Source organism: Cynoglossus semilaevis, chromosome 9 (genome assembly GCF_000523025.1).
Source record: "Cynoglossus semilaevis isolate Cse_v1.0 chromosome 9, Cse_v1.0, whole genome shotgun sequence".
Classification (NCBI taxonomy): Eukaryota; Metazoa; Chordata; class Actinopteri; order Pleuronectiformes; family Cynoglossidae; genus Cynoglossus; species Cynoglossus semilaevis.
Genome location: NC_024315.1, coordinates 5,018,887 through 5,042,664, shown reverse-complemented (window position 1 = coordinate 5,042,664; position 23,778 = coordinate 5,018,887). Strand labels below are relative to the sequence as shown.

The window sequence follows — 23,778 nt, the reverse complement described above, 5'->3', positions numbered from 1 at the left end:
AGCGTTTTATGTGCCTCTTCATTTCAGTTTTCATGGTTTTAAGCGATACACACAGCACAGAATATTTAGAGCATTTCAAATTTAATTCATATTTTAAAATTATTTTAAAAAAGCCAAGATTTACGTACTTATCACTTAAATCATTACAGATTCAACCAACAAACTATACAATAATTGTCCATCATTATACCATCAGTGTTAGTATTATCAGTGTTGTTGTTTGTTAGTACTTTCATGATTATTTTGATTTTTTTTTATTCATGTTTTTGCTTCCGAGAACGCGTTCCCCCAACATAAATCCGTCTGTCTCTCAGACAAAATGCCACTTGTCCACTGCACAAGAAAAGAACGACATAAAATTGCTGAAGTCACTTAAAAAACATCAACCAGAAACTAGGGTTACTGACAGTGGACTGACTGTCAGTGACTTACCCTCTGGAGGCACAGCTACCGGGCTGCCATATGCTGGGGCCTGGCAATTCATGAAATAATACACAAGTTAATGAAAAACGAGTTACTAAATAATACACAAGTTAATGAAAAACGAAAAATAAAAGTTACTAAACCGAACCTTTCACTGACTTACTAGTTTCAGTATTATTTTGTTTTTAGGCAGGATTATTAAGACGTCAAAACATAATGGTATATGTTGCCATGATTAATGGCAATAAATAGCTTTAAATAATGTTTTATTAGCATAAATAAAGATGGCGCTACATCAGAGACTTACCATCTAGCTCAGTCATAAAGAACAATACATATCTCACACATAAGTGCTAATGTATCTGAAGTATTAATTATTAGTATTATGACCGGATAACTGTTTAAACAATATTTTACTAATTCTTCTGTATAGGATTTATAAGCTCTCACCAACAGGACCACATCTCTGGCCTCGTCAGCTGTGCATTTCAAAGGACTTTCACAGCAAGAGATGTTTTTGCTGGTTGAAAAGGATTAAAAATATATATATAAATATATTATACATGTATAAAAGCACAACTCCGTCTGCAGTGTGTCAGAGTTTAGGTGTTCACCACACATTCACTTGCAGAGGCTTTAAATCAGCCCACCTTACCATTCAATCCCTTCACTGTTTGTCTGCTTCTGCACTAGTGCCCTCCAGTGTTCGTGGGTGGATTTGATGATTTCAACTGCAAAGTCCTATTGACCACACAACAAAAGAGGAAATGTCAGCACTTATAGGAAGCACAGTTGTGCGACAAGAGCGTTCTCAGTACCTTGTCTTTGAATTGGCCGTTAAATCCAAATTGGTTTTCAGGTTTCCCATCAGGCACTTTATATTTTCTGAACCAGTCAACGGTTGCCTCCAGATGACCTGGTCGGCTTTTACGAACATCATCTATATCTGTACCAGACAGAAATAAAAACATTAGGCTATGATCTAGTGGTCTACCAGCCGAGGTGCTGATCTGACGAATTTACAGAAAAAAAGTCAACATTTGGTTGCAGATGCTGCTGTCCACTCTGAGATGTGACATCACAGTAAAAGAGTGTGACATGTTTGTACACCACCACACGACACAAAACACAGAAACAAGACAGACGAACTTCATCAGTGACACACTGTTCTCTCAGTGTAAAAAAACACATGAATGGAACGACCACAGACAACGCTCTACTCAGACGTATGAATCGACAGGCAGTGAGTTGTAGGTTTTTATTGTGCTGCCAGTGTGATGTGATTCTCTGTGGAACAGATGAGCAAATATGTCCTTCATTAAATAGTGTGGCACATACACATTCAGGAAAAGAGTGTTGGCAGAAAATATGACAACACACCTTTAGTAGGACATGCTAATCACATGGAAATAATCAGTTGTCAAAAATGAATGCAGGGGAAAAACCTGACATAGAACAACAGAACTACAGTTGAGTAAAGAAGCTTTTTCATAATCACCATTAAAATAGGACAGATAGACAGGGCATACTGACAGAAACTCCATATAGAATGCAGTATAAAAAGTGACGGACACTATAACAATGACACTTCAGGTCAAACTTACTGTTTAGTTTCGCCGAGTCTGGGTCTTTAACATTGATGGCGATAACCTTCCAGTCCATTTCTCCTTCATCAACCATGGCTAAGATGCCAAGAACTTTGACTTGGATCACCTGACCGGGCAAACACACCTGAACAAGCCAACAAAGAAATGAATCAACTAAACAAAATTGAACTAAACAAAAAGTGACTTTAAGTCATGTCTTAGGACAGATATCTGATGGAATATTGTTCACTTGTTAATGAAAAATATGCATTAAACAATGTGTATGTCATTTGATTTGTCATCTACAGAACCCGTCTCACCTGGCTGCCAATGTCACACACGTCAATGGGATCGTTATCACCACAACACTTGGTCTCTCCGTCAGTGTGGGTGGGGTCTTCCCATGTCTTTTGCAGCAGTTTAGTTTTCAAAGAAATGTATAACAAGAATTAACAAAAAAAGAATAGGAAGGAATAAGTAAACAAATATTTTCAAAATTAAATAGTCTAGGATATAAACATGTGAGTTGTTGACATGATGATTGTTTGATATAAACATGAGAAATGTTTTAAAAAAAAAACAATTCAGATCTGACAGACACAGGCACAGATGCATCATTAGGTCATTGCATTCAGTGATTCAAAAACTAGACATACAATTCATTAAGCATACAATTATAACATTAGGCAACATTACACTTGGGCAAATCTGACTGAGACCAGCTGTACTCACCTGTGGCAGCGCCCCATAGTTCCATATATAACCTTTGTGTGGAAATATATTGGCAACATATCGAACCTTGCCTTTCTTCACGTCTTGTTTGATGGGATTCAGTGGTTCCTTTGTGGCAATCTGAGTTTTGAACATTAACAAAGACCAGATTTAATGACCAGATATATTCTAGGGAAATGTAATCAGGCTGTCAATGGCTAGGTTTATAACATATCTATTTATAGGCTTCTCTTCTAACCTCCATTTTAGCATTTGACCATCGAGGCACTTCCACAACCATGTTGTACAGCACCTGAAAGTAAACACGAGGATTTTAATTTGTGTCCTTTTTTTATTGGGCAAAGTTAAAACTGTACTTGAATAGCTGGATACCTCATTTCCATCATGCTTTGCTTTTTTTGCAGGTATGTCATTTTCAACCTGAAAATAAGTCACCGTGTTTAACTGTTTTCATTTAAGAGTAATTGATACTCACATTTCTATTAAGTAACTCACTTTTGTTTCTGCTACAAGTGGGATGTCATGGAAAGGTGAAATGTATTTCCCTTCAGAGTTCTCTGTAAAAAGAAAAGAAAAAAGGGCAAAAGATTATGCTTTTATTGGGAAACTATGCTTGCAAAAGAAACATTTTTTCCTGTTAATAAATTACTTTGTTATCAAGTGTGTGCACCAAGATGATACTTTACTTAGACAGGTCACCTGGGGGTTACCTTACACTGCACGTGTCTATATTAAAATAATAATTTGAATAAAAGAAAGACATGTAACATGTCGCGATGAATAACTTACTAAAATAAATCCGGTAGTCGGCAGAATTCAGGCGTCCTCTCTCCTCCGTTTGATAATGCATGCTTTTTCTTAGCAAATAAAAATGAGCTGCAGGTGCTGCTTGTGTTACTAATTTATTTCTAGAAGGAGATAATGAACCGAAAAGTGTCAGCAGGCAGCCGAGCGACGACCGCGGAGGCAGTAGCGGTCTCATGATACAGAACACGCTCTCTTCCTATTTCCCGTCCTCCACCACTTCTACAAAGCAGAATCACAACATCCGCCTGAAAACGGCGTCTACTTCCGGTACTAGTCAAATAAATATCAGTGCGTTAGCTCTTACTGACCGACCAAACGTAATGTTTGTTGTATTTTGGTTCAATGCGATAACGAGAAAGCCGTTGGTCGGCGTACCTCCAGACAGACCAACTTCCAACCTTCTCGTGCACCGCAGCTGCTACGTTTCGCAGATCAGGAAGCCGCCATATTTGTTTCACTAGTCAGGCTTAAAAACTACAACATGGCGGTTACAATTTATCTAAAATAAAATCAAATAAATAATTTGCTATATAGTTGTCTAGTGTCACCAGCTTAAGATAATAGTCAAATGAATTTGATATACATTAAAAAAATAAAACCCTTAATTTTCTGCTCTCCATTACACTTACGTATTTCCTCTGCCTCCGTCGTTTTCCGCTGAAAATCAAGTGAGGATTTCTAACGTGTGTTTTCTGCAGCACATACATTAACTGACACTTAATGCAGACATAATATTCTGTTGTTTAGCTAATCTTATATTTTTCTGTGAATGTTATAACCAAGATCTACTAGGGAATAACAACCAGTTTGGTGAATAAAGTAGATGAAATGGATAGAACAAATTAGGTCAAACGGTTAAGGGTTCATTTCTAGGCTTGGTTGGAATCCATGACGATGTGTCTCCATTTATACATTCATACAATTCAACACAAATTGGTTCTGATGGCTGTGTTGGAGGTGTACAGTTATTCCTCTAATTATCATTTCCCTTTGTTTATTTCACTTTACATTTTTATTCTCTTCTCTTTTTATCTATTTAATTTGTGTTTCAGTTTCTCATTTGAATAAAACAGTTTTGTCCTCCCATGTAAATACACATTTTTTTCCAACCCTACTTTAATGAACTCATTGGTGATACATTTACAAATGCAGTGTGAGATCAAAGTCTATACCACCATTCAATGTATCACCAATGTATCCATTGTGATCGAAACAAACATGTGGTCCAACCACCTTGATGTGTCACTTTTATTGTTTTGTAAATTGGTCTCTGTTCAAACAAATGACACACCCTTGGGCCTGTGTTAAATGCTGCTCAAATGGACAATGCATCAAGTGTATTCTACGTATGCATAAAAACACACAAACTATATTTTTCTGATATACATTTCATAAATCAGTTTTATATTATATTTATATAAAACGATGTTGAAGCTCTGTTTTGCCCCTCTATATGTATGTACAGTACATATGATCCAAATGTTTAACTTTTAATAAGAATAGGAACATTTTTGAGTTTGAACAAGGCAGTCTGACTAAGCTCTGAGTGACAGCATGATGTCATTTGAGTTCCCCCAAAGCAAAACAATTGCTGTGTCGACAGAGTTCAAGATGTGTTTACTTATTAGCTGTTTGCAGAGAAAATGTGATTTTCCATTGTTTGTTTTGCCTCATGGGATTACATAAGAGTACGGTGAACATTTTTTAAACAAGAAAGAAATTGCTTGGAATTGATAATATTATTGTCATTGTTATTTTTGATACACTGTGACACATGCTGTATTGATGACCAGCTGACATGTACTCAACTGGTACTGTGAGCTGTGTTTGTGTGTTTTCATAAGTACAGCCCAGAGAGATCTAAGGTCATTATCTGTGTCAACAGGAAGAGGGCACATCTATTCATTGTACCAGCTAGTTTCTGGTTGCTATGACTAGAAATAATGCTGAAAACATACGTATATATGTGTGTGTGTGTGAGTAGGAGGGAGGAAGAGAGAGAGGGAGAGAGTCATGTTACATTGTCCAACTATAATGCATGTCTTTATTACTATGGCATGTACTTTGTCATAAAATAAGGTGTAAAAAGTCAGTTATAGTCTCTCAATAGAAATTTGTTGGGTTTTGGCAATTTTGTGAATAGTCACCTTGGAATAAAGAACAAAACAAAAAAATTAACAACGTTGTTCGTTTTAAAGAGTTTATTTGAGAATTTATTGAAAGTTGTTGTCAAAGCTTTAATGAAGCTCCGGGGCGCATAAATTCAACTTTATTATGTGCATTTTTTTCATTACTTATTTTTGTTGTTGTTTTATTCAATTTCTGTATTTTACCATGCTGTTCAAGTTTGTGTTGATACATAAACTTTCAATAAAATATACTTAGTAATTGCTGTTTGTATGTGTTCATGTAAATAGCCCCAATGCTGACACTCAATCTACAAACCTTTTAGGGAAAGTGAAACCATGCACTTTTTCTCCACGGGTAAAAATAATGGTCTTTAGGGAAGAAACATAGCACAGCAATGGAGAGGTGGGGCAACATAGCTCCAATGACAGGTAGACACAGGGAGGAGTTACATTACCTGTGCTGAGCAGCCAGCCAGTGCACACTACACCTGTTGCACTTCCTCTGCTCTTTTCCTGGTATCTGCTGTGTTTTCCTGCGCTTGTTTGTCTTTAACTTAGTCTGAGGAGCACGAGTGGAGCTGTCAACTTTACTATGGATCCCAAGGAGAGCGGTGGGAGTGAGAAGGACAAGGAAAAAGAAAAAGACAAGGTAATAAAGAGGAGAAACAGACCTGTGTTCCTCCGTTACCTGGAAAGGAGAAGAACGGACACTATTGTGGCCGAGGACATGGCCAAAGGTGACATCAACTTGGGGACGCTAGTGAGGAGGAGTCAGTCTGACAAGACGGAGTACAGCGCCAAACTTAAAGGTACATGCCCTAATGACCTCCCCAGGGGTTAAAACTATGGCAACAATTTACACACACACGTGAGCTGACACTTAGTCTGACACGTCTCTCAACTCTCTACAGTTTTCTGGTAGCTTGATGACATTTGGAGGAAATACTGCCATTCAAAATGAACTGTAACAGCCCATATCGATAGGGCGCAATCTACTAGTACACAAAGTATGCAGTACAGTACAGCTCTGGATACTCTGCACCTGTTGCGTTACCATGTGTTGAGCAGGAGACATTCCCAGAGGGACGGAGGCACATATGCAAACTGTGCTCCAAACTCAGGCTCAGAGGAGTGGCTTTCAAAGTGTTCCTGTCCAGCCAGTAAACAAGACCTAATGCCAGTAATGCACAGAAAGTTGTCATTTATTTACCTGTGAGCCTTTCACTCAGTGAGGCCTTTGTTAACCTCCTACCTCAGCTCGTAGCTTTTATAGTATTGTTAACCTCCTACCTCAGCTCGTAGCTCTTCTAGTATTAGTAACGCTATACAAGCTATATACTAAACTACATACAAGCATCTCATCATGAACTTTTCATACATGTCCATGTTCAAGGAAACAAAACTGGCCTCACTTGTCCTTAGTGTGCAGTCAGTAACAGGGAATGCTGCACTGCAGGCTAAATGACTGACATCATTGTGTCAGTAGGGGCTTGGTGTAAAAACCTAGAAATATGTGGGTCTTCCAGTATCACGTGTTTCTCAGCAGTTTTTCCTCCTTTTTTAATTAATATGACATGAAATAAAAAACAGAAAAGACCTTGATCAAAACACAGGCTACACGTCTCTTGCGTTGTTTTGACCAAACAGCTTTCACAAACACTCACTAACCCTTATCAGCATCTGCCCTATTTACCTGCAATAGAGGCACTCTCCACTTCTCTGCACTTTCTGTTTTCTTGGCCTACCTCCATCGTGGCAGACAGGGTTGTCAAAAAACACTGAGTTGTTTTCGGGAAAACAAAAACCCACCCTCTCACAGCGTTACTGATGAGTGCCATTACGTACCTTATTTACCGTGTTATTACCATTGCAAATATTGGCAGAAGGACGACTTCACAGAAAGAGGAAACACTGGATGCAACGAAATGCTTGATATTTGATGACTTTGAATCTAAACTGATTTGTAAAAAGATTGAGGTAGACATCCAACTCTGATGTACTGATGGAATCGCACTACAGACAGCACAAGCTGGAGCAAAAGCCTTTTTTAAAATTTATTTTGTCATTTTATGACATTTCCCAGATTAAAATTAAATATGTTTATATATAATATGTTTATATTAAAAAATGAAACAGCGCTTAAACGGGAGTTTGAATCTTCATGGTAACCTTTGCACCTAAAAATCACCAACTTTAGTTAATTATTAGGTAAAAAACAAATGATCTGCAGCTCTTTGAGAGTGTATGTTGCTTTAAGAGTTATGGAGGGTTATATAACAAAAAACAAATAGACAAGTACATATAATGTGTAATATTTTGCATATATTTTCAGTATTATATGAGATGAGGTCATGGGTTTAAGTCATAGAGCAGACGTCAGCAACCTTTTCCTCAAAAAAGCTGCACTTTAGTATTTACAGTCATATTACCATTGCAAATATTGACAGAACGATGACTTCACTCCAAGAGGAAACATGTGACTCTGTGTGACAGGCGCCTCTCATCTGCTGGTCAGACTGGTTGGTTGGGCCTCAGAGCCATGGTTACATGATATCAACACGTGTAATTATTTACAGAAATATTCTGTACCTAAACATGACGAGTTCTGAAAATGATTTACCAGAACAGCACAACTGGGTGGAGACAAAGCAAATATTCACATGTGCTTATTTACGCACTGTAGCAAATGACTTGAGTTTCTGCCGCTGAGAGAACTGAGTGCTGTGTTTGTGTGTGTGTGGACCTGGATTTGTTTCCTCTTTAATCATCAATCATGTTGGCAAAACACAGTTCAAATGAATCAGAATCTTGTTCCTGAAACTCTCCATAGTTAGTACTATAAATAAAAAATTTGCTCTGGTTTGTGTACTGAACATTCTGGTAAAATAAAGTCATTGATTTTTATAAATCATTTTTCGTAACATTTAAAACGGCTTTAAAACTGCACTACATAGAAATATAACAGGTTTACTGAGTCATTTAAGTCTTTATTGCTAACCAAGGCTAATTCTCCATTGGTGAACTTTGTCTTGAAAAAAAATAAATTTTAAAAACATGCCTGTATTTACTATTTTATATTAGAATAAGATTGGGAATTTAAATCAGACAGTTAGTGGTTAGGGTGTGCTCTGCTTGGAAGTCAGAATTTTCACAGATTTGTCAGTGTTAAGTTTATCTTTACCCTCTGTTATGTGACCAATCTTTCTTCTTTATGGCGATACATGATACACTCGGTCTTGTTTTTCTATTCTGAGGCTAACTGTTGGATCCCTTTCACTGGGCTGAACACTGAAAAGCCCTGTATCCACTTACATGGGAACTCCTGTGCCGGCAACCATACCTCACCAAACACAATGCTGGCAGAAGGTTGTGTCAGCAGACTTGATTTACTTACTCTTAACCTTTGTCCAGTTATAAAGGAATTAAGCTATGAAGCTAAATGTAAATGTACAATTCCAAATATAAATTAATTTAGCAAAAAATGTCAAATATCATTTTGACTCAGTGAGCCAGTGACAGTCTAAACATGTTTTCTTTCCTAAACCACCTGTTCAGAAAAGATCAACTGCCATGAAAAGATGGAATAAATTTGTAAATTAGCAAAAATCTATTTTTATTTTATTAAATATTTATCGTCAGACTTTTGTCAGTTTGTCATTTATTGTTATAATAACTTTCAATATGAATTAGAAATGTGCTGGCAGAAGAGGTGTATCCAGATTTTTAATGCACCAACCACCAAGAAGAACCAACGGGGTACTTTTCTCACGGGTGGAGGTTTTCATAGATTCCGGAGTTTCTTTTCATGGTGAAGGGTTGTGTTGACATGTGACACTTGATGAACGTGCTAAAAGGTAAATGTGATCTGCTGCCCATTATTCACCATTTATAGATAAATTAAAAACATTCTTCATATGCTAATTAAAAAGTATTTATTTATGCTCTATTGTAAGTTCTATACAGTCAGCATCTAGACCAAACTTGGATCCAAGAGTTTTCTATGTCATAATGTCATAAACAGAGGGTAAAGGAGGGAAAATCCACTACAACCCAATGGAATCATGAAGTTTTTCCGTGTTTGTTTCTAGTTGGATAATAAAAGCATCGCTGTGAATGTGTTTTGTATTTGTGGGTGTGTCTCACACACACACAGACACACACTCATTCAGAGCAGATGGAATGCCTGTGCTGGCTGTAACATTACATCATTGACACCACTCACCCTGTAACCTGACACTGGTCCCTGTCACCTCCTGTCTCACACACCTCCACCTTCTCTGGCTGCCTTTCTCTCTCTAGAGGAGAAAGCGAGGGATGGTGTCACACATTTCCACCTGCCGCAGCAGAGAGTCTGACTGAGAAAATAAATGTAATATTGATGAGTCACATAGTGAATTAAAGATTAGTGCTAACAGCGAGAAAGTCACTTCTTTTTTGTTAAGCAACATATGATACAATATATATGCTACAACATTTCCAAATTCATGAGCAGTCAAGTCTATGAGCAGCTTCATCGTCACCTTTGACCTTACATGACTGGGACTGAAGCCTGTGTAGATCATCACACCTCTCCTTTTCATAACACTGTTGATGTCGTTTCCTTCCTTGACAGAGAAAATGACACCTCCAGACCTGTCCACACCTTCCTCCCCGGCCGTTGACCCAGAGGAGGTCAGACTGAGGAAGATGAAGCGTAGGGCAAAGGTCATCCAGGAGCTGGTGCAGACTGAGAAGGACTACCTGACCGACCTGGAGCTGTGCATCAGAGAAGTGGTGCAGCCGCTACGAAACATGCAGGTTTGTTAGCTAGAAAACATGAAACAACCCAAAAAATGAAACCTAAATCTCACATTTGTCCCCTCAAATCCACAAACTCCAATTTTCGTTTACAAAGTATTATCTCTACGTGTGCTCTGTTAGGTTGTGGACATAGATCGCCTGTTTACCAACATGGAGACGGTGTGTGAGGTTTCTGCAGCGCTCCTACACAGACTGCACCAGGCCATGGCTGAGCCTGACCCTGAAGCCGTTGTCGTAGGTAATGGCATTTTGATTTAATGTGTTTGACTTGTACTGCTGTGGAGCTCTGCTCACTCCCCCACTCCCTCCTCCCCTGCCCTCCCTCTCTGATTAAAGGTGAAGTATTCATCCAGGCCAAGGCAGCTTTGGAAGATGTGTATAAGATATACTGTTACCATCACGACGACGCCAACATGTCACTCAAGTCATACGAGAAGGAAGAGGAAATTAAACAGCATTTTACCACATGTGTATTAGCACTGAAGTAAGTGGAGATACTGCAGTATTAACTCATTTTTAATTGTTTTAATAGTGTTTACAATTATCTGACACCTTTTTTGTATTTTATTTACAGAAAAATCTATGACCAAGAGTAAGTATTTACTGGTCATGTTTTTATGAGTTCTTATTTCACACCAACATTCAGCAGGTGTTGATGGTTTGTGTTCATTCAAACAGAGGAAAACCCAACCTGCTGGACATGGGGTCACTGCTCATCAAACCTGTCCAGAGGATCATGAAGTATCCACTGCTGCTGGGGGAGCTTTGGCACGCCACGCCTGAAGACCATCCTGACTATCACCCCCTGCAGGAGGCCTTCACTACTGCCAAGATCATCAACGTCAACATAAATGAGTTCAAGAGGCGCAAAGACATCGGTGAGATGCCAGACTTTTTCACACCTTTTTTATGTCGGTTGTACAACAAACCTAGCAACCTTATAACATTATTATTCCTCTCTTTGACCTTTAGTCATGAAATATAAGAGACTGGAAGATGAGGGCAGTCTGAGAGGAAAACTAAACAAGTTCAACATCCACTCCATCCGCAAGAAGGGCGACAGGTTTGCGGGATATCTCAAGATCCTCACTGGAGTTGAACCACAGGTGAAGTGGAATGGATAAAAAAATAAATAAGCTCATCACCAGATAGTGTTGGTCTAAAATAAAAATCTTGATTCAGGAGGTTCAATGTTAATTTTACAGGCAAAGGGATAGCGTATACTATACTTGTATTTATTAAATTCAAATGTGCAAATATGCAGAAACATCTGCTTATTTAAGTTTTTTATTATTTTAAAACTTTTGGAACCATGTTGGTTGGTAATTTTGCCTGATAAATATAGACTGATTTACTACGTTACACATTTTAGTTTTTTATGAAATGGAGAACATTTATTTTATATTTTGTTTTTTTAGGTCAGAGATGAAATTTTCGACAGAGAGGAGAAGCTGTTCAGGAGTCTGGAGAAGGCTGTCAGGCTGTTGGTGAAGAATATTTACTGTTACCTGCAGTACACACAGGTGGGTATTGAAAATACTGTAGTAGTAAATACATGTTGTTCTTCTATAAATTCATAAAAATTCTATAAATATATATATATACAGATATAATGTTTAAATAACTCGTACTGTGCAGGAGATGGTCTCGGTGGCTGTCCAGAACGTCCAGGACTTGGAGAATATTGTCAAGGATCCAAACAAAAACGGCACAAATGGATCTCTTCACAGTAACGGAAACGATCCTTATAAGCACTTTGTAAGTGTGGCTTTACTTGATGACAAATCTTGATCTACTGCCCGGCTTCCTTCTCTTTGTCCTTTCCTTCCTTCCTGACCTTAAATTAATCCGTGCTGACACTGAGTCCCTTGTCTTTTGGCCCACACTTCTCCGTCTCATGTCCGTTTTATTAGTAGCCACTCATCTCCGGTGGATACTGGCTGTTACTGTTACATCACTCCTCTTCACTTCCTTTATTGTCTGAGTGAACAGGATCCTCTGTAGCAGCTTGTTGCTTCCTTACTTCAGAATGGAGCATCGGTGGAAAAAACTTTGTACAGGATGGAATAAGACTAAATCTGTATTCATCACCTGTGTCCACTTTTATTTCTGTCCTCAGAAAGACAAAATAGAGCGCCTGGTCCTCGCCCCCCTCTGCTCCCTGCAGGGCATGTTCACAGCACCTCAGAAGCTCATCCAAAAACGATATGACAAATTGCTGGATTACTGCAGCCGCCTCGAGCGCTCCTCCTCATCCACCACCTCTTCATCTCCATCGCCCGTCTCCGAGGACCCATCTGGTCCTGCCAGGAGGGATTATGAAGCTCTGAATGCCTTGCTGCTGGAAGAGCTGCAGAGGTTCAACATGGCCGCCTACACCATCCTGACCAACTGTGTGTTGTACCTGGCCGCCCTCCTCCGGGAGCTGATGGGAAAAATACTACACGGCGCTCCGTCCATTCATCAGCTTCCAGTGCGGACTCTGTTTATAATACACATTGTGTAAATGCACTGTAAGACTCAGGTGTAACACGGGTGTGTGTTGTGTTTCGCCAGGCTCCGCTGTCCAACATTTCTGAGGTGCAGAACTGCATCATGGAAGAGCTGAACAGTCTGTCGTTTGTTAAGGAAAACGCTCAGAAGCTGATGGAGCGAAAAGTCAGCTTCGAGAGACGAGAGAAGAAAACAACGGTCAGCATTCACTACAGCACCTCCTTCAGGGAGATCAGTCAGAAGTCTGGGTGGTCTTGGAGTTCTAACTGTAACATTACAGTTAAATACTACAGTACATATCTGATTATAGGCTATCTTTAGATCACTAATCAGTTCAGGGAAAAGCCCTCAGGTGACCCTAGTTTAAAACAATTACCTCACATACTACAGTACTACTACATGTATTTTTAATTTAGGTATAATTAGGCACTTTGGGTCTTATTAAAAACAGACCCAGAACAGCTTTAGGCTTTCATTTACATTAGTTCTTTGGAAGTCAGCAACCTAAGTACCAGTACTCATACAGTAGAGGTTGTTTTTTGGGGTAGGAAAACAGGATTTGTACTCATGTTCAGGGGTCTATAAGACAATTATCCCTGATATCCATATAAAACCCCAAACCCAAATTAGACACCCTCAGCCTAAATAAGCTCCACATAGACAGACGATCAACTAAGTTTGACCTTACGACCTTCATTCTCTTTCATTGTGATTTGATTGCATTGCATTGTGAGAATCTAAAAAAAAACTGTCACTTCACAAACCCTCCCTTTGTCCTGGACTGTCCTCAGGTGATGGAAGTGCAGCATCAGACTGAGGAACAACGTTCCCAGCTGCTGGCAGAATATGCACCGAACCGCCTGTACCAGCTGAAGAGGAAGTGTAATGGCTGCCAGGAGCAGGACCTCAGTTTGCTGGAGGGAGAGCTGGTGGCTCTACTGGAGGACACAGATCCATTAGGCAGCAGCAGCCGCTGGCTGGTTCACACAGGAGGCAAGTGTGTGTGTGTGTGTCTGTGTGTGATTGCAGAGGTAAGGTGCGTGAGGTTATTACACTGACGATTCACTCGTGTACGTAATCCCTGATACTTCGTTCAAGTACTCATACTCACGAAAACGTGTGCTGATCCAGTAATCCAGTAACAGATCTTCACTACAACCAGCTATGCCCTGGTTCACAAGGGTTGTGTATTTTCCTACAACAATCCTGATCGTTTATTTTAGCAGGTCAACAATGTCACCAGTTTGGAGGAATTTTAACACCAGAGGGCACACATGATTTGGTCAAACCCAGGCATTGCGTTAACGATTTATTTGGAGGAATTTTAACACCAGAGGGCAGACATGATTTGGTCAAACCCAGGCATTGTGTTAACGATTTTCACAGATATTGCATAATATGCTCATTTCAGGCTGATCATATTGGTCGGGCGATATTATTGGACATCCTTAGTATTAACACTGAATACATCTGTGTCTCTTCTCACATGAAGTGTGTGTCCCTCAACAGGTCACTGCTTTGTTGAACTAGTGCGACACAGTTAAAGTGAAACAGAGTCAGTTTAAGGACATTGACTGAAACAGTCTTCGGTACCGAACAGGTTGTGAGCATTTTCCTCATCTTCATGGTCTAGTTACTGTGGCATGAGTCAATGCTGCACACACACACAAACACACACTGCTACCCTATACAACACTGCCTTCCAGTTCATTGCATATGCATTAAAAACCTTCTTAAAGAAATAGTAATACTGATGAGTACAAGCATCAGAGTAGTCATAGTCGTATCGGTTGGTGTCCTTGTGATCAAACCTGTAAGAGTGACTGAGTCTCTACACAGATGCACCAACCTTTGCTCAGACTCTGACATGTCAACACATAAGAACCAATCCCAGGAGATATTGTGATGTCATGGTTGCTGACACCTCATTACTCCTTCCCTGGAGAGTGTTGCCTCCCAACAAGGGCAACTCCATAACTTATCACCATCTCCCTGCGATGTAGCTGAGATCCCTAAGTCTGCTTTGGAATAAACTGTTGTTCACTGTAGGCAGTGTCACTGCGTGTGTGAAGCCTTTTCCCTCTGGGTATTTAGAAACATGGAAAGAGAGTTGTTGTTTGTTTGCCTCCAAAACAATCTCCTCCAGGAGCAGTAAGAAAAAAAATATAGTGTTCATGTCTCCTGCTATGGAGTACATTCTTCACAGACTTGTTTTTTCCTTAAGGGATTAAAGGCCATGCCAAAAAGTTGTTGTTCTATAAACAGAGCTGCGGTTTATTTCCTGACTCACAGGTCAGTAAGTCAGGGTAACTCAATTTATCGGTGTGCTGGGAATAAGGTGACTGACGACTTTACTGTGTTTGCCATGGACGCACGACCTGCCCAGGCTTAAACCTGATTTTGATTGAGTGCTTTAGCTGTGGTCGTAACACTCTAAAGCAGTTCGTCTCAGTCATTTCACACTGTGTATCACCCACTCACTCAGCAAGTACCATCTGTATGACCATCATATAAACATAATAACAATAATACAGCAGCAGAGGCTAAGCACAATAAAGGAGTAAGATAAATATTCCTAATAAGATCATTAGCATATATATCAGTAGCAACCAGTCAACAAACATGTATAAAAGCAGTATTGAACAAATACAATCAGTTACTATTCTTAATTTTAATTGTTTGTAATTTGTACAATAACATTTATAGCAATTTTTCATCAATAAGTAAATTTTATCTTGTATGTGTTTTTGTGTGTATTTCTATAGTACATGTAGAGTGTTCAATTGTAGCTAATATATTTGACATTTTACTATACTTGTAAAAGTAGCCAATACTTGGGAAAAAAATCCTCTCCATAAGCCAAGCTAGACTTCGTTTTCCTTAGCCTTTCAGCTAACGTTCTTGTGAACTGATGGTGGCCGGCAAATAGGTGCATTACTGCCACCTACAGGCAGGAGTGTTTTCACCAGGGAACCGAGACAGCTGTGATAAAATGGCTTTTCAAACATGTTTGTAATTAAATGAATAAAATTAATAATTTATAGTTACATTTTTTTTCTAACGTTCTACAATGGGACAAGTGTTAACTGCCTTGTTTCTTAAGGATTCAAAAATCATTTGTTTATACACACCATCTTGCTGGTATTTTAACTAGGTTTTAAGCTTATAGGTTTAGAGCAGAAAAGTTTTTGTTTGTTTTGTTTTAAATGCACTTAGTGTGAACCACATGTTGACAACAAAAACTCACTGTATTGGTCTCTTTTAGGCACACAGGGCTACGTCTACTCCACATTCCTGAAGCCGTACAACCCTCTGAGGGACTCACAGCGAGGCGGACAGATGGTCAAAGAGCAGCAACAGCAGCAACAGCCTGCCGTGGTGGACGACGACTTCGATGACCTCAGTCTGTTTGTGTCCAACAGTGGCCGCAACAGTCTGTGCAGCTTCAACCTCACCACCACAGACAGCAGCTCCACCCTGTCTGGTCTACAGGGGGAGCCAGAGAGCCCGGAAGACTTGGAGGACGTGCTGGACACGGAGGCCCAGCAGGTGTGTTGTCATGTTTAACTAGATTAAAATGTGTCAATTAAAAAAAAAAAGAAAAAAAAAGTCTTCGTAAAATACTTATTAACAACATAAATATTTCAGACAGTGCCAAACACTGCCTCTCTTTGGAATAAGCATAGAAAACATTTGGGAATTGTGAAGATACTTAAATATTATATTGATAGAATAGTAATCTAAAGTTGGCCTAATGCTCTCATATTTACCACAGAAGTAAACACATCTGATAACTTCTTCTGTAGCCAGAAAGCTAATTTGTTACTGACATGTCTTCTCTGTCTTTTCCAGTTTTATGCCGTCTATGCATTTCAAGCTCGTTCGGACCAGGAGCTGACCCTGCAGGAGTACCAGCATGTACGCATCCTAAAGTTCTGTGACCTGGGAGGCAACAAGGACTGGTGGCTCGCTGAGGCTAACGGGCAGAAGGGATACGTGCCAGCCAACTACCTTGGCAGAATGTCTTATGCCTAAAAAAAAAAAAAAATCAAATCAAATAAAACTGCCCCATTAATTGTAGAACATTCTACACCAAAGAATCCAACTAAGAGTGAACATTTACAACAGTCAACAACTCTGTTGAGTTAAGAAAACTCAAGAATTCTTAACATTTTAAATTGTCTTGCAATTAAGACGTGTTACATTTCTGCTTGTGAAGGTCAAAGGGCAGGGTTGTTGGTGCTAGGTTTGCAATGGACGGAGACGGCGTGAAGATTAATCAGATACACACACACACACACACACACAGAGAGTCGAGGATCTCATCGAACATTCTCACATCGAGGCAGCTGCAGATCCCGTTTCAACAAGTCTACATTCCGGGGCGAGACATCGCTCCTGGCAGCTGTAATGTAAAGTGTGGCATATTCATATGCACCATGAGCATTTCTGTAAACTGTTGAAGGTGAAAACCACAGTGTCAAGCACTTTGAATTGTCACCAACCAGTGACGAATGAGGAGCGACGTTAATGTAGATCACTGACATTAACACCAGAATGTGCTTCGCCTGGAGTCGCTCATTACAATATTTAACATTCAACATGAATGGCGTGAATGTTAGATATTCTATGAGAGGCAGTGAGGCCAGGGGAATCCAGAGCACTGTGCTGAGCACTTTTCTAATTCAGTGTTTAATTATGTTGATGATTAAGTGATTTATTCTTGAAGAGAAATTTTATGTGAATTGATTTATAAATGAACTGTCTTGTAAATGTGAAATGAAGAAATATAAACAGAATACAATGAGATAATTTATACAGAAACATTTATGTGGAAGTAAAAGATCTTCTATAACAAACCACCAGCCTCCATATGTTGCTGTATACTCACAGTACAACACACGCTACAGGAAGATATTTTAATGGCCGTTAATGGCGCAAAAAGAGACCTTTTCTTTTGCGACGTATTTCTATGGCAGAATGACACACAGAGTGCAGCAGCATTTACACAGAGTAAGATTCAAGTATTTGACTAAACATAAACATTGTCGCCGTCACTGATGACACACACACTCTTTTTATTTTCTACTCCCTGTCCAGTTTCCACCTCTGATCATTTCTTCAGTTTCTTTTGTGCTGCCTTTTTCTTCACTAGTTGTAGACGTTTCATGGCATTGAACTGAGACTCCTGGGAAGTCGGTGCTTTGTCCCCTGCTGCAGATTTTGAGCCGTTCCCGTTGCTCCCGTTACCTCCTCCATTGCCTCCTCCGTTTCCTCCCGCACTTGCACTGGAGCTGCCTGGAGAGCCTGCTCCCGACGAAGAGGAGCCTTTCCCTTGATTCTCACCACTCGATGAACGGTTGAGCGGCTGCTTCCCCAGAGTCAGGGGTGGAGGAGGTTTCAGAGACACCTGGCTCGAGCCGTTTCCATTCCCCCCCGCAGTGACCTTAGCACCACCGAGTCCGGGTTTTGCACCAGCCAGACTGGACAGTCCAACAGGTTTCTGGCCAGTGGCTGGAGGCAGAGTCTTACTGCTTCCACTTGGGACGGAGGGACCCAGTTTAGAGGTTGGTGGGAGGGCGGAGCTCGTCTTGGCACCAAATGCAGCCCAGCCTGTGAGACCACTACTAGAGGAGGAGCTCCCACTGGGTGGGTTGGCTGATGTTGTGGATGCCTGAAAAACCATGCAGAAAAACAATTGAAAAATCAAACAGACAGTTTTAAAAGTCTGTGTGAAGAAATAATATCAGCAGTCACACTGACTCTGATGCTCATTTTCCTTTATACAAATTTTCATATCGGCCTTTTAGTGTCAAATGTCATTGGTGAAAAAAAAAAAAGGACAATTCTGTTTCTTGTTGAATTGCAGCTTTGTTTTTACACCTACCTTCACTTCTGTTCGTTTGAAGGCCTGGAAAGTGCTGGTTGTGTCTGGTTTGGATTTCAGCTCTGTCTTTTTGACAAGGATGTCTTTTACAACAGGTGCTGCTGATGCAGATACTGGTGAAGGCTTCTGTGGGGGTTTCTGGGCCTGGGGAGCAAACAAACAAATAAAAAAAAGAAAACAGTAGTGACGTTAATAGGAGGATCGGGGTTTCTGGGCCTGGGGAGCAAACAAGCAAACAAATAAAAAAAGAAAACAGTAGTGATGTTAATATCACTACTTTTGGCTGGATGCCATTCCTGGCACAACCCATCCTTGTATTTGGGGACAAGATATCAAACCCAGAGCCTTCTGGTGGCAGGTGGCATCTTCTACCATTTTATTTACCAGTTAGTACTTACTGCATGTAATGAAAAATGTTAAAAAGAAGATTCTCCTCACCATTCGTTTCATTTGCCTGGTGCAGCGGGCACAGTACCACACCAACCTCGGATCATTCACTTCTTTGTCTGTCACCTGGGGTTTGTGACAGTCCTGGTGATACAGGTTGTGGCATTCTTGGCATTCCACCAGCTGGTTACCCATGGTGACTGTCATTTGTCTGTAATTAAAAACAGAGTGTAAATATTGCACATGCAGGAGGTACACCCTGTGTCAGAACAATTAAAAATTAACATAGTCATTAAATATAGAATTGTATTAACACAAAACTAGTTTTCAATATCTACTCAAAATGTAAATGTACCTGCAGACAACACAAGCCAGGCCCATTTCCATGGCAAAATCATCAGCATTGGTCTCTTCATTATCGTTGATGTTTGGCAGGAGGTCTTTGCTGGTCTGGACAGTAATTGGTGACGAACGATTCTCCTGTTTCTCCAGGCGAGGCTTTTTTGGTGTGTCCAGGTCACACAACTCAATCTTTACCTGATAGTAAATAAGATAAAAAACCAAATCAAATGCATGGTCAGGTCCATTTTTAAATTACTTGAGAACATTTCTTTATTTCAGTTACAAGATAAATAAGTGCAGAAATCAACTTCAGTGTGTTCCTATTAAAATCAGATGGATTTTTAAAGGTTTAATATGGCAATTTAGCAAACAAACGTTTTATCTAAACAAAAACTGTATTAAAATATTTAGTTACCTTTTCGGCAGTTCTCTTTTCTACTTCCTTCTTCCCTTTTTCTGAGCTGGATTTGCTGCTGCCACTGCTGCTGCTGCTGCTGGAGGAGGATGAGGAACTGGAGGACTTTGAGTCCTGTTTGTTCAAACTCAGTTTTGACACAGACCCCTTAGACACCTCTATATCCTGTGCATTGACAACAACACAGCACTTAGAACAAATGAGTTACTATTCAAATCAAACTGGTAAATTATGAATGTATTGAAATCCTTGCCTTTTGTGATGAACGGTACGATGACTCACTACCTCTCGAGAGAGACTCGTCAAGTAAGGCTTTAAGTTTCTCAACGGAATCTTTACTCTTGGAGTGTAGGTAACTCAGCCCCTTCAGAAAAATGGGATCTAACTCCAGACTGACAGGTCCAGCCATGGTTTCACCTGAAACGCATGAAGGTGTTCAACACGTATTTAAGTTTAACTGCTCAAGGTGTAACAATTGAAGGACTAATAAATTTTACACCCTAAACCCTAACATTGGCAGGGGAAAAAACACTTTGTTAACACATTCATTTCAGGTAAGAGGAACTGCAAGAGGTAAAAGAGCGCCGTTCTGAATGTAATCAGTGATGTTGAGCAACATCTAGTGGTGAGGTTACATGTTGCAGCTTGACAAACCCACACCATTTCTGTTCAGGCATGTAAAAAAGGTAGACATTTATAAGGAATCAAGGCCTGTGTCTGATGTAGGTAAACAGGTTGATAATTACGACTATATAAACTTCAAAGTAGTTATGAAAAAACGTATTCAATACTTTTACAGTCTATCTCCTCAAGATATAATCCATAAAATAAAACTATATTTAACACACTATGTGAAGACAAAAAATGTTCCACTTTGTTTTAATACGGTACAAATGGCGCAACAATTAGAAATACCACGAAACTCAGATTTTCATGTTCCACTTTGTTTTAATACGGTACAGCAATTAGAAATACCACGAAACTCAATAGATTTTATTTTCTTTTATCAACCAATCCAGTATTCATTCATTTAACCAGTTGGAGGTTTATTATCATTTTTAGTGTTTTGTCCGATTATAATAAATACTAAAACACAATGACGTTTTAAAATGTGCAAACTTCTTTCGAGTAATCAAAATCATAATTTTGTTTTGGTTTATTTTCTTCGATAACCAGATAGTTGAGCGAACATTTCTGTTATCTATGAAATAATAATTTTATAGATGATGTCGGATGAAATAACTTACTGAATCCATACTTAAGGTGGCGTTCACGAATATACTGTATAACTACTAACTAAATTTCTACGGACACTAGACAAACGCTGTGTGGAGGATGGATGGATGGACTTGGAGTACGCACACAGTGAAGTTCATTCCTAAAATCGCTTTCGTCATTCGTGTATCCAACGTTAACAACAAATAACATTTATCTCTGGGTTTTTATTACATTACCTTCCGCACTATTGGCAAACAAAGGAGTACCGCTGCTCAAATGTTCCTTTTTGGTGAACAAATGACGGCGGCGAATCACTTCCTTCTCGAGAAAACAGAAGAGACTTTCTTCAGTGGACCTGTGCAACAGCAATATATCACCGGTCTGCACAAGCGTGCGGAACCATGTGTTCGGATTACTTTTTATATATCTTAACTATAATTTGGCAGTTCCATAAAATTTACATTGACTTGAATTTACTTTATATTCTATATTTAACAAATAATGTTTTAGCATAAATTATCTACGCGAAATATTGTTTATTTTATTTGTATACGAACAATTTCATTCAATCGTAGATGTGACTGGGAGACAGCAGATGGCAGTGTGAAGCAATTTCATTTTCTCGCAAAAAGGAAAGAGGAAGAAACGACAGTGTGTTCGGAAGAAGTGTGTTACACTAACGTGGTAATATAGTAATTGTCGGCTTATATGTCTAAAGTCGTATATTTATTTATCCCTTTTAAGTAATAATTTTTTCCACGGGTTTTAAAATGACACACACGGACGAAAAACAACAGCGTCCCTCTCTGTATTTATCTGTTTGTTGCCCCCGTGAGGAGACGCGTCTGCCGCTGCACACAACTATCACTTTGTTTCTTTTATCTTACTGCAAATGCAAGTCTTTTAAAGTGTTTCTAGTCTCCAAAACTAATTGCTCACAGTTACTTAAGAGTCAGCTACCAGAGGACCTGGACGTGTGTGACACTAAGGTGGACGAGCTACCTCTGTTGGTGAAGAGTTGTCGTCTCCCAGCTGTTCTGGATGACACTGCACGGATCTGCAGGGCTGGACTGGCGGTAGTCCTGAGACACATTATCAACACAACCCTGGAGACAGACCCTTCTAGAAACGACGTGCAGGCACTGCTAGGCTTCAAGAAGACCTGTTTGAAGGCCTGTGCTGAGGTAAAGACAGTTTCTTGATTATTTTAGCACGAGTCATGTTTTAGGAAAGAAAAGTTGATTATATTGTAAAACTATATCACTGCGATGGCAATGTATTTCTTTAATTTTAGGTGAGCAAGTGGACCAGACTGTGTGAAACTGGCATACCGTCTGCGGTAGAAGATCACCTCCAAAACCCACTAATTCAGACCAAGCAGTTACCTCTCTCCATCCTTACTCTAGAGAAGAGGTTAGCAGAACCTGTAAAAGTCCACAATGATGACAAGATAAGGAGGCAGAAGTTGAAGCAGCAGAAAGACAGTGAAAAGAATGACTTCCTAAATGGTTCAGAGGACAAGGACAGTGGACAGTCATCTACATCAGGTGATGGACTTGAGCTTCAGACCGCTTTGGCCAGGCTGTCAGTGGATGCAGTTCCAGCCGCCACCACTAGAGAGAAGTCTGACATCAGAAAAGTGAAGACCACGGATTTGCCTGCTCTGGAGCATGTGTTTGCTGAGGGGCTGTTCTTCACTCTGACGGATGTGGTGCTGCTGCCCTGTATCCATCAGTATCTGGTACGTGTTTTACACCAGTAAGTTTTTAATGCTGAGTAAGGTTCTGATCTTAACGTAATATTATAGTATATAAAGTAGATATATATTATACTTGATTTCTACTATATTTATGAAGATGACAAATTACATATATGTTATCAGTAACCATTTTCTTCTTTCATTATTCATTAATCAAGGGTTACTGTAGAGGTACTAAATGTACGTATATTTGTCAGACTTTACACCTGATGACTACTGTAACAAAATATTTTATATAATAGTATTTTTATATCATACATGCTAGTATTGCATTTATAGTATTAAATAATATATTTATATATATCTACTTATATAATATTGCATTTATAGTATTAAATAATATGTATATATATTTATATATATATCTACTTATATCTGTATATATACTGCATATAAGGTATATTAACTATTTGTGTAGGACAACATTAATATATAAGCGGTATCATAGTAGTATTTGCATTTGGTGAGACCACCATACAGCATATTCTATAGTAATACCATACCACACCATGTTGTTGTACAGTACTCATTTCACACTTCTGCTGCTAACACTCTGGTCAGAGTGAGCAGACAGTAAGCCCAGCTGTTTTCACATTCATCCAGGCAAAAAAAGTTTAGCTTAGAAGACTCACCCATCAGACTTGGCCCAGGTTTGACTCTCAAAGGTGGTCTGGCGCCACCTGGCAAAGAGTGATAACACTGAGTGGGAGAGGTCCAATTCAAATGTAGCAGATTGAAATGCATTTCAATGACTCTACTTGGCCAGTGTGCTCGTCTTTGTTGTGGTGTGAAGATTGATG

General features: G+C 39.5%; 4 protein-coding genes across 5 annotated transcripts in view; 2 read left to right on the top strand and 2 right to left on the bottom strand.

Moving 5' to 3' along the window:
• Positions 1-179: 179 nt before the first annotated feature.
• On the bottom strand, positions 180-3,979 carry ppa2 (inorganic pyrophosphatase 2). Its single transcript, XM_008316672.3, has 12 exons — positions 3,531-3,979; positions 3,237-3,298; positions 3,114-3,161; positions 2,980-3,033; positions 2,742-2,861; positions 2,330-2,416; positions 2,028-2,154; positions 1,242-1,369; positions 1,079-1,164; positions 874-943; positions 433-472; positions 180-333 (listed from the first exon to the last, which is right to left on the bottom strand). Exons 1-12 carry the CDS (start codon positions 3,721-3,723, stop codon positions 311-313), a joined length of 1,038 nt encoding a protein of 345 aa, XP_008314894.1. The 5' UTR covers positions 3,724-3,979; the 3' UTR covers positions 180-310.
• Positions 3,980-5,630: 1,651 nt separating this feature from the next.
• On the top strand, positions 5,631-17,829 carry arhgef38 (Rho guanine nucleotide exchange factor (GEF) 38). Its single transcript, XM_025058724.1, has 14 exons — positions 5,631-6,486; positions 10,290-10,474; positions 10,598-10,715; positions 10,814-10,961; positions 11,052-11,069; positions 11,156-11,355; positions 11,450-11,583; positions 11,896-12,000; positions 12,116-12,235; positions 12,597-12,950; positions 13,034-13,168; positions 13,762-13,963; positions 16,236-16,519; positions 16,823-17,829. The coding sequence occupies exons 1-14, from the start codon at positions 6,270-6,272 to the stop codon at positions 17,003-17,005; spliced, it is 2,403 nt and encodes an 800-aa protein (XP_024914492.1). The 5' UTR covers positions 5,631-6,269; the 3' UTR covers positions 17,006-17,829.
• Positions 17,830-18,083: 254 nt separating this feature from the next.
• On the bottom strand, positions 18,084-21,607 carry ints12 (integrator complex subunit 12). The gene is made up of 7 exons (XM_008316670.3): positions 21,456-21,607; positions 20,255-20,418; positions 20,002-20,166; positions 19,600-19,781; positions 19,296-19,455; positions 18,858-19,001; positions 18,084-18,644 (listed from the first exon to the last, which is right to left on the bottom strand). Exons 2-7 carry the CDS (start codon positions 20,408-20,410, stop codon positions 18,084-18,086), a joined length of 1,368 nt encoding a protein of 455 aa, XP_008314892.1. The 5' UTR covers positions 20,411-20,418; positions 21,456-21,607.
• Positions 21,608-21,791: 184 nt separating this feature from the next.
• gstcd (glutathione S-transferase, C-terminal domain containing) overlaps positions 21,792-23,778 on the top strand; it is a 36,966-nt gene continuing 34,979 nt past the window's right edge. Inside the window, exons 1-2 of one of the 2 annotated variants that reach the window (XM_025058726.1) lie at positions 21,792-22,403; positions 22,514-22,960. In XM_025058726.1, coding sequence (XP_024914494.1) covers positions 21,990-22,403; positions 22,514-22,960 — 861 coding nt within the window. In that variant the 5' untranslated portion in view covers positions 21,792-21,989. The remainder of the gene's footprint in view (positions 22,404-22,513; positions 22,961-23,778) is intronic. The other variant, XM_008316671.3, reaches the window with a different exon arrangement.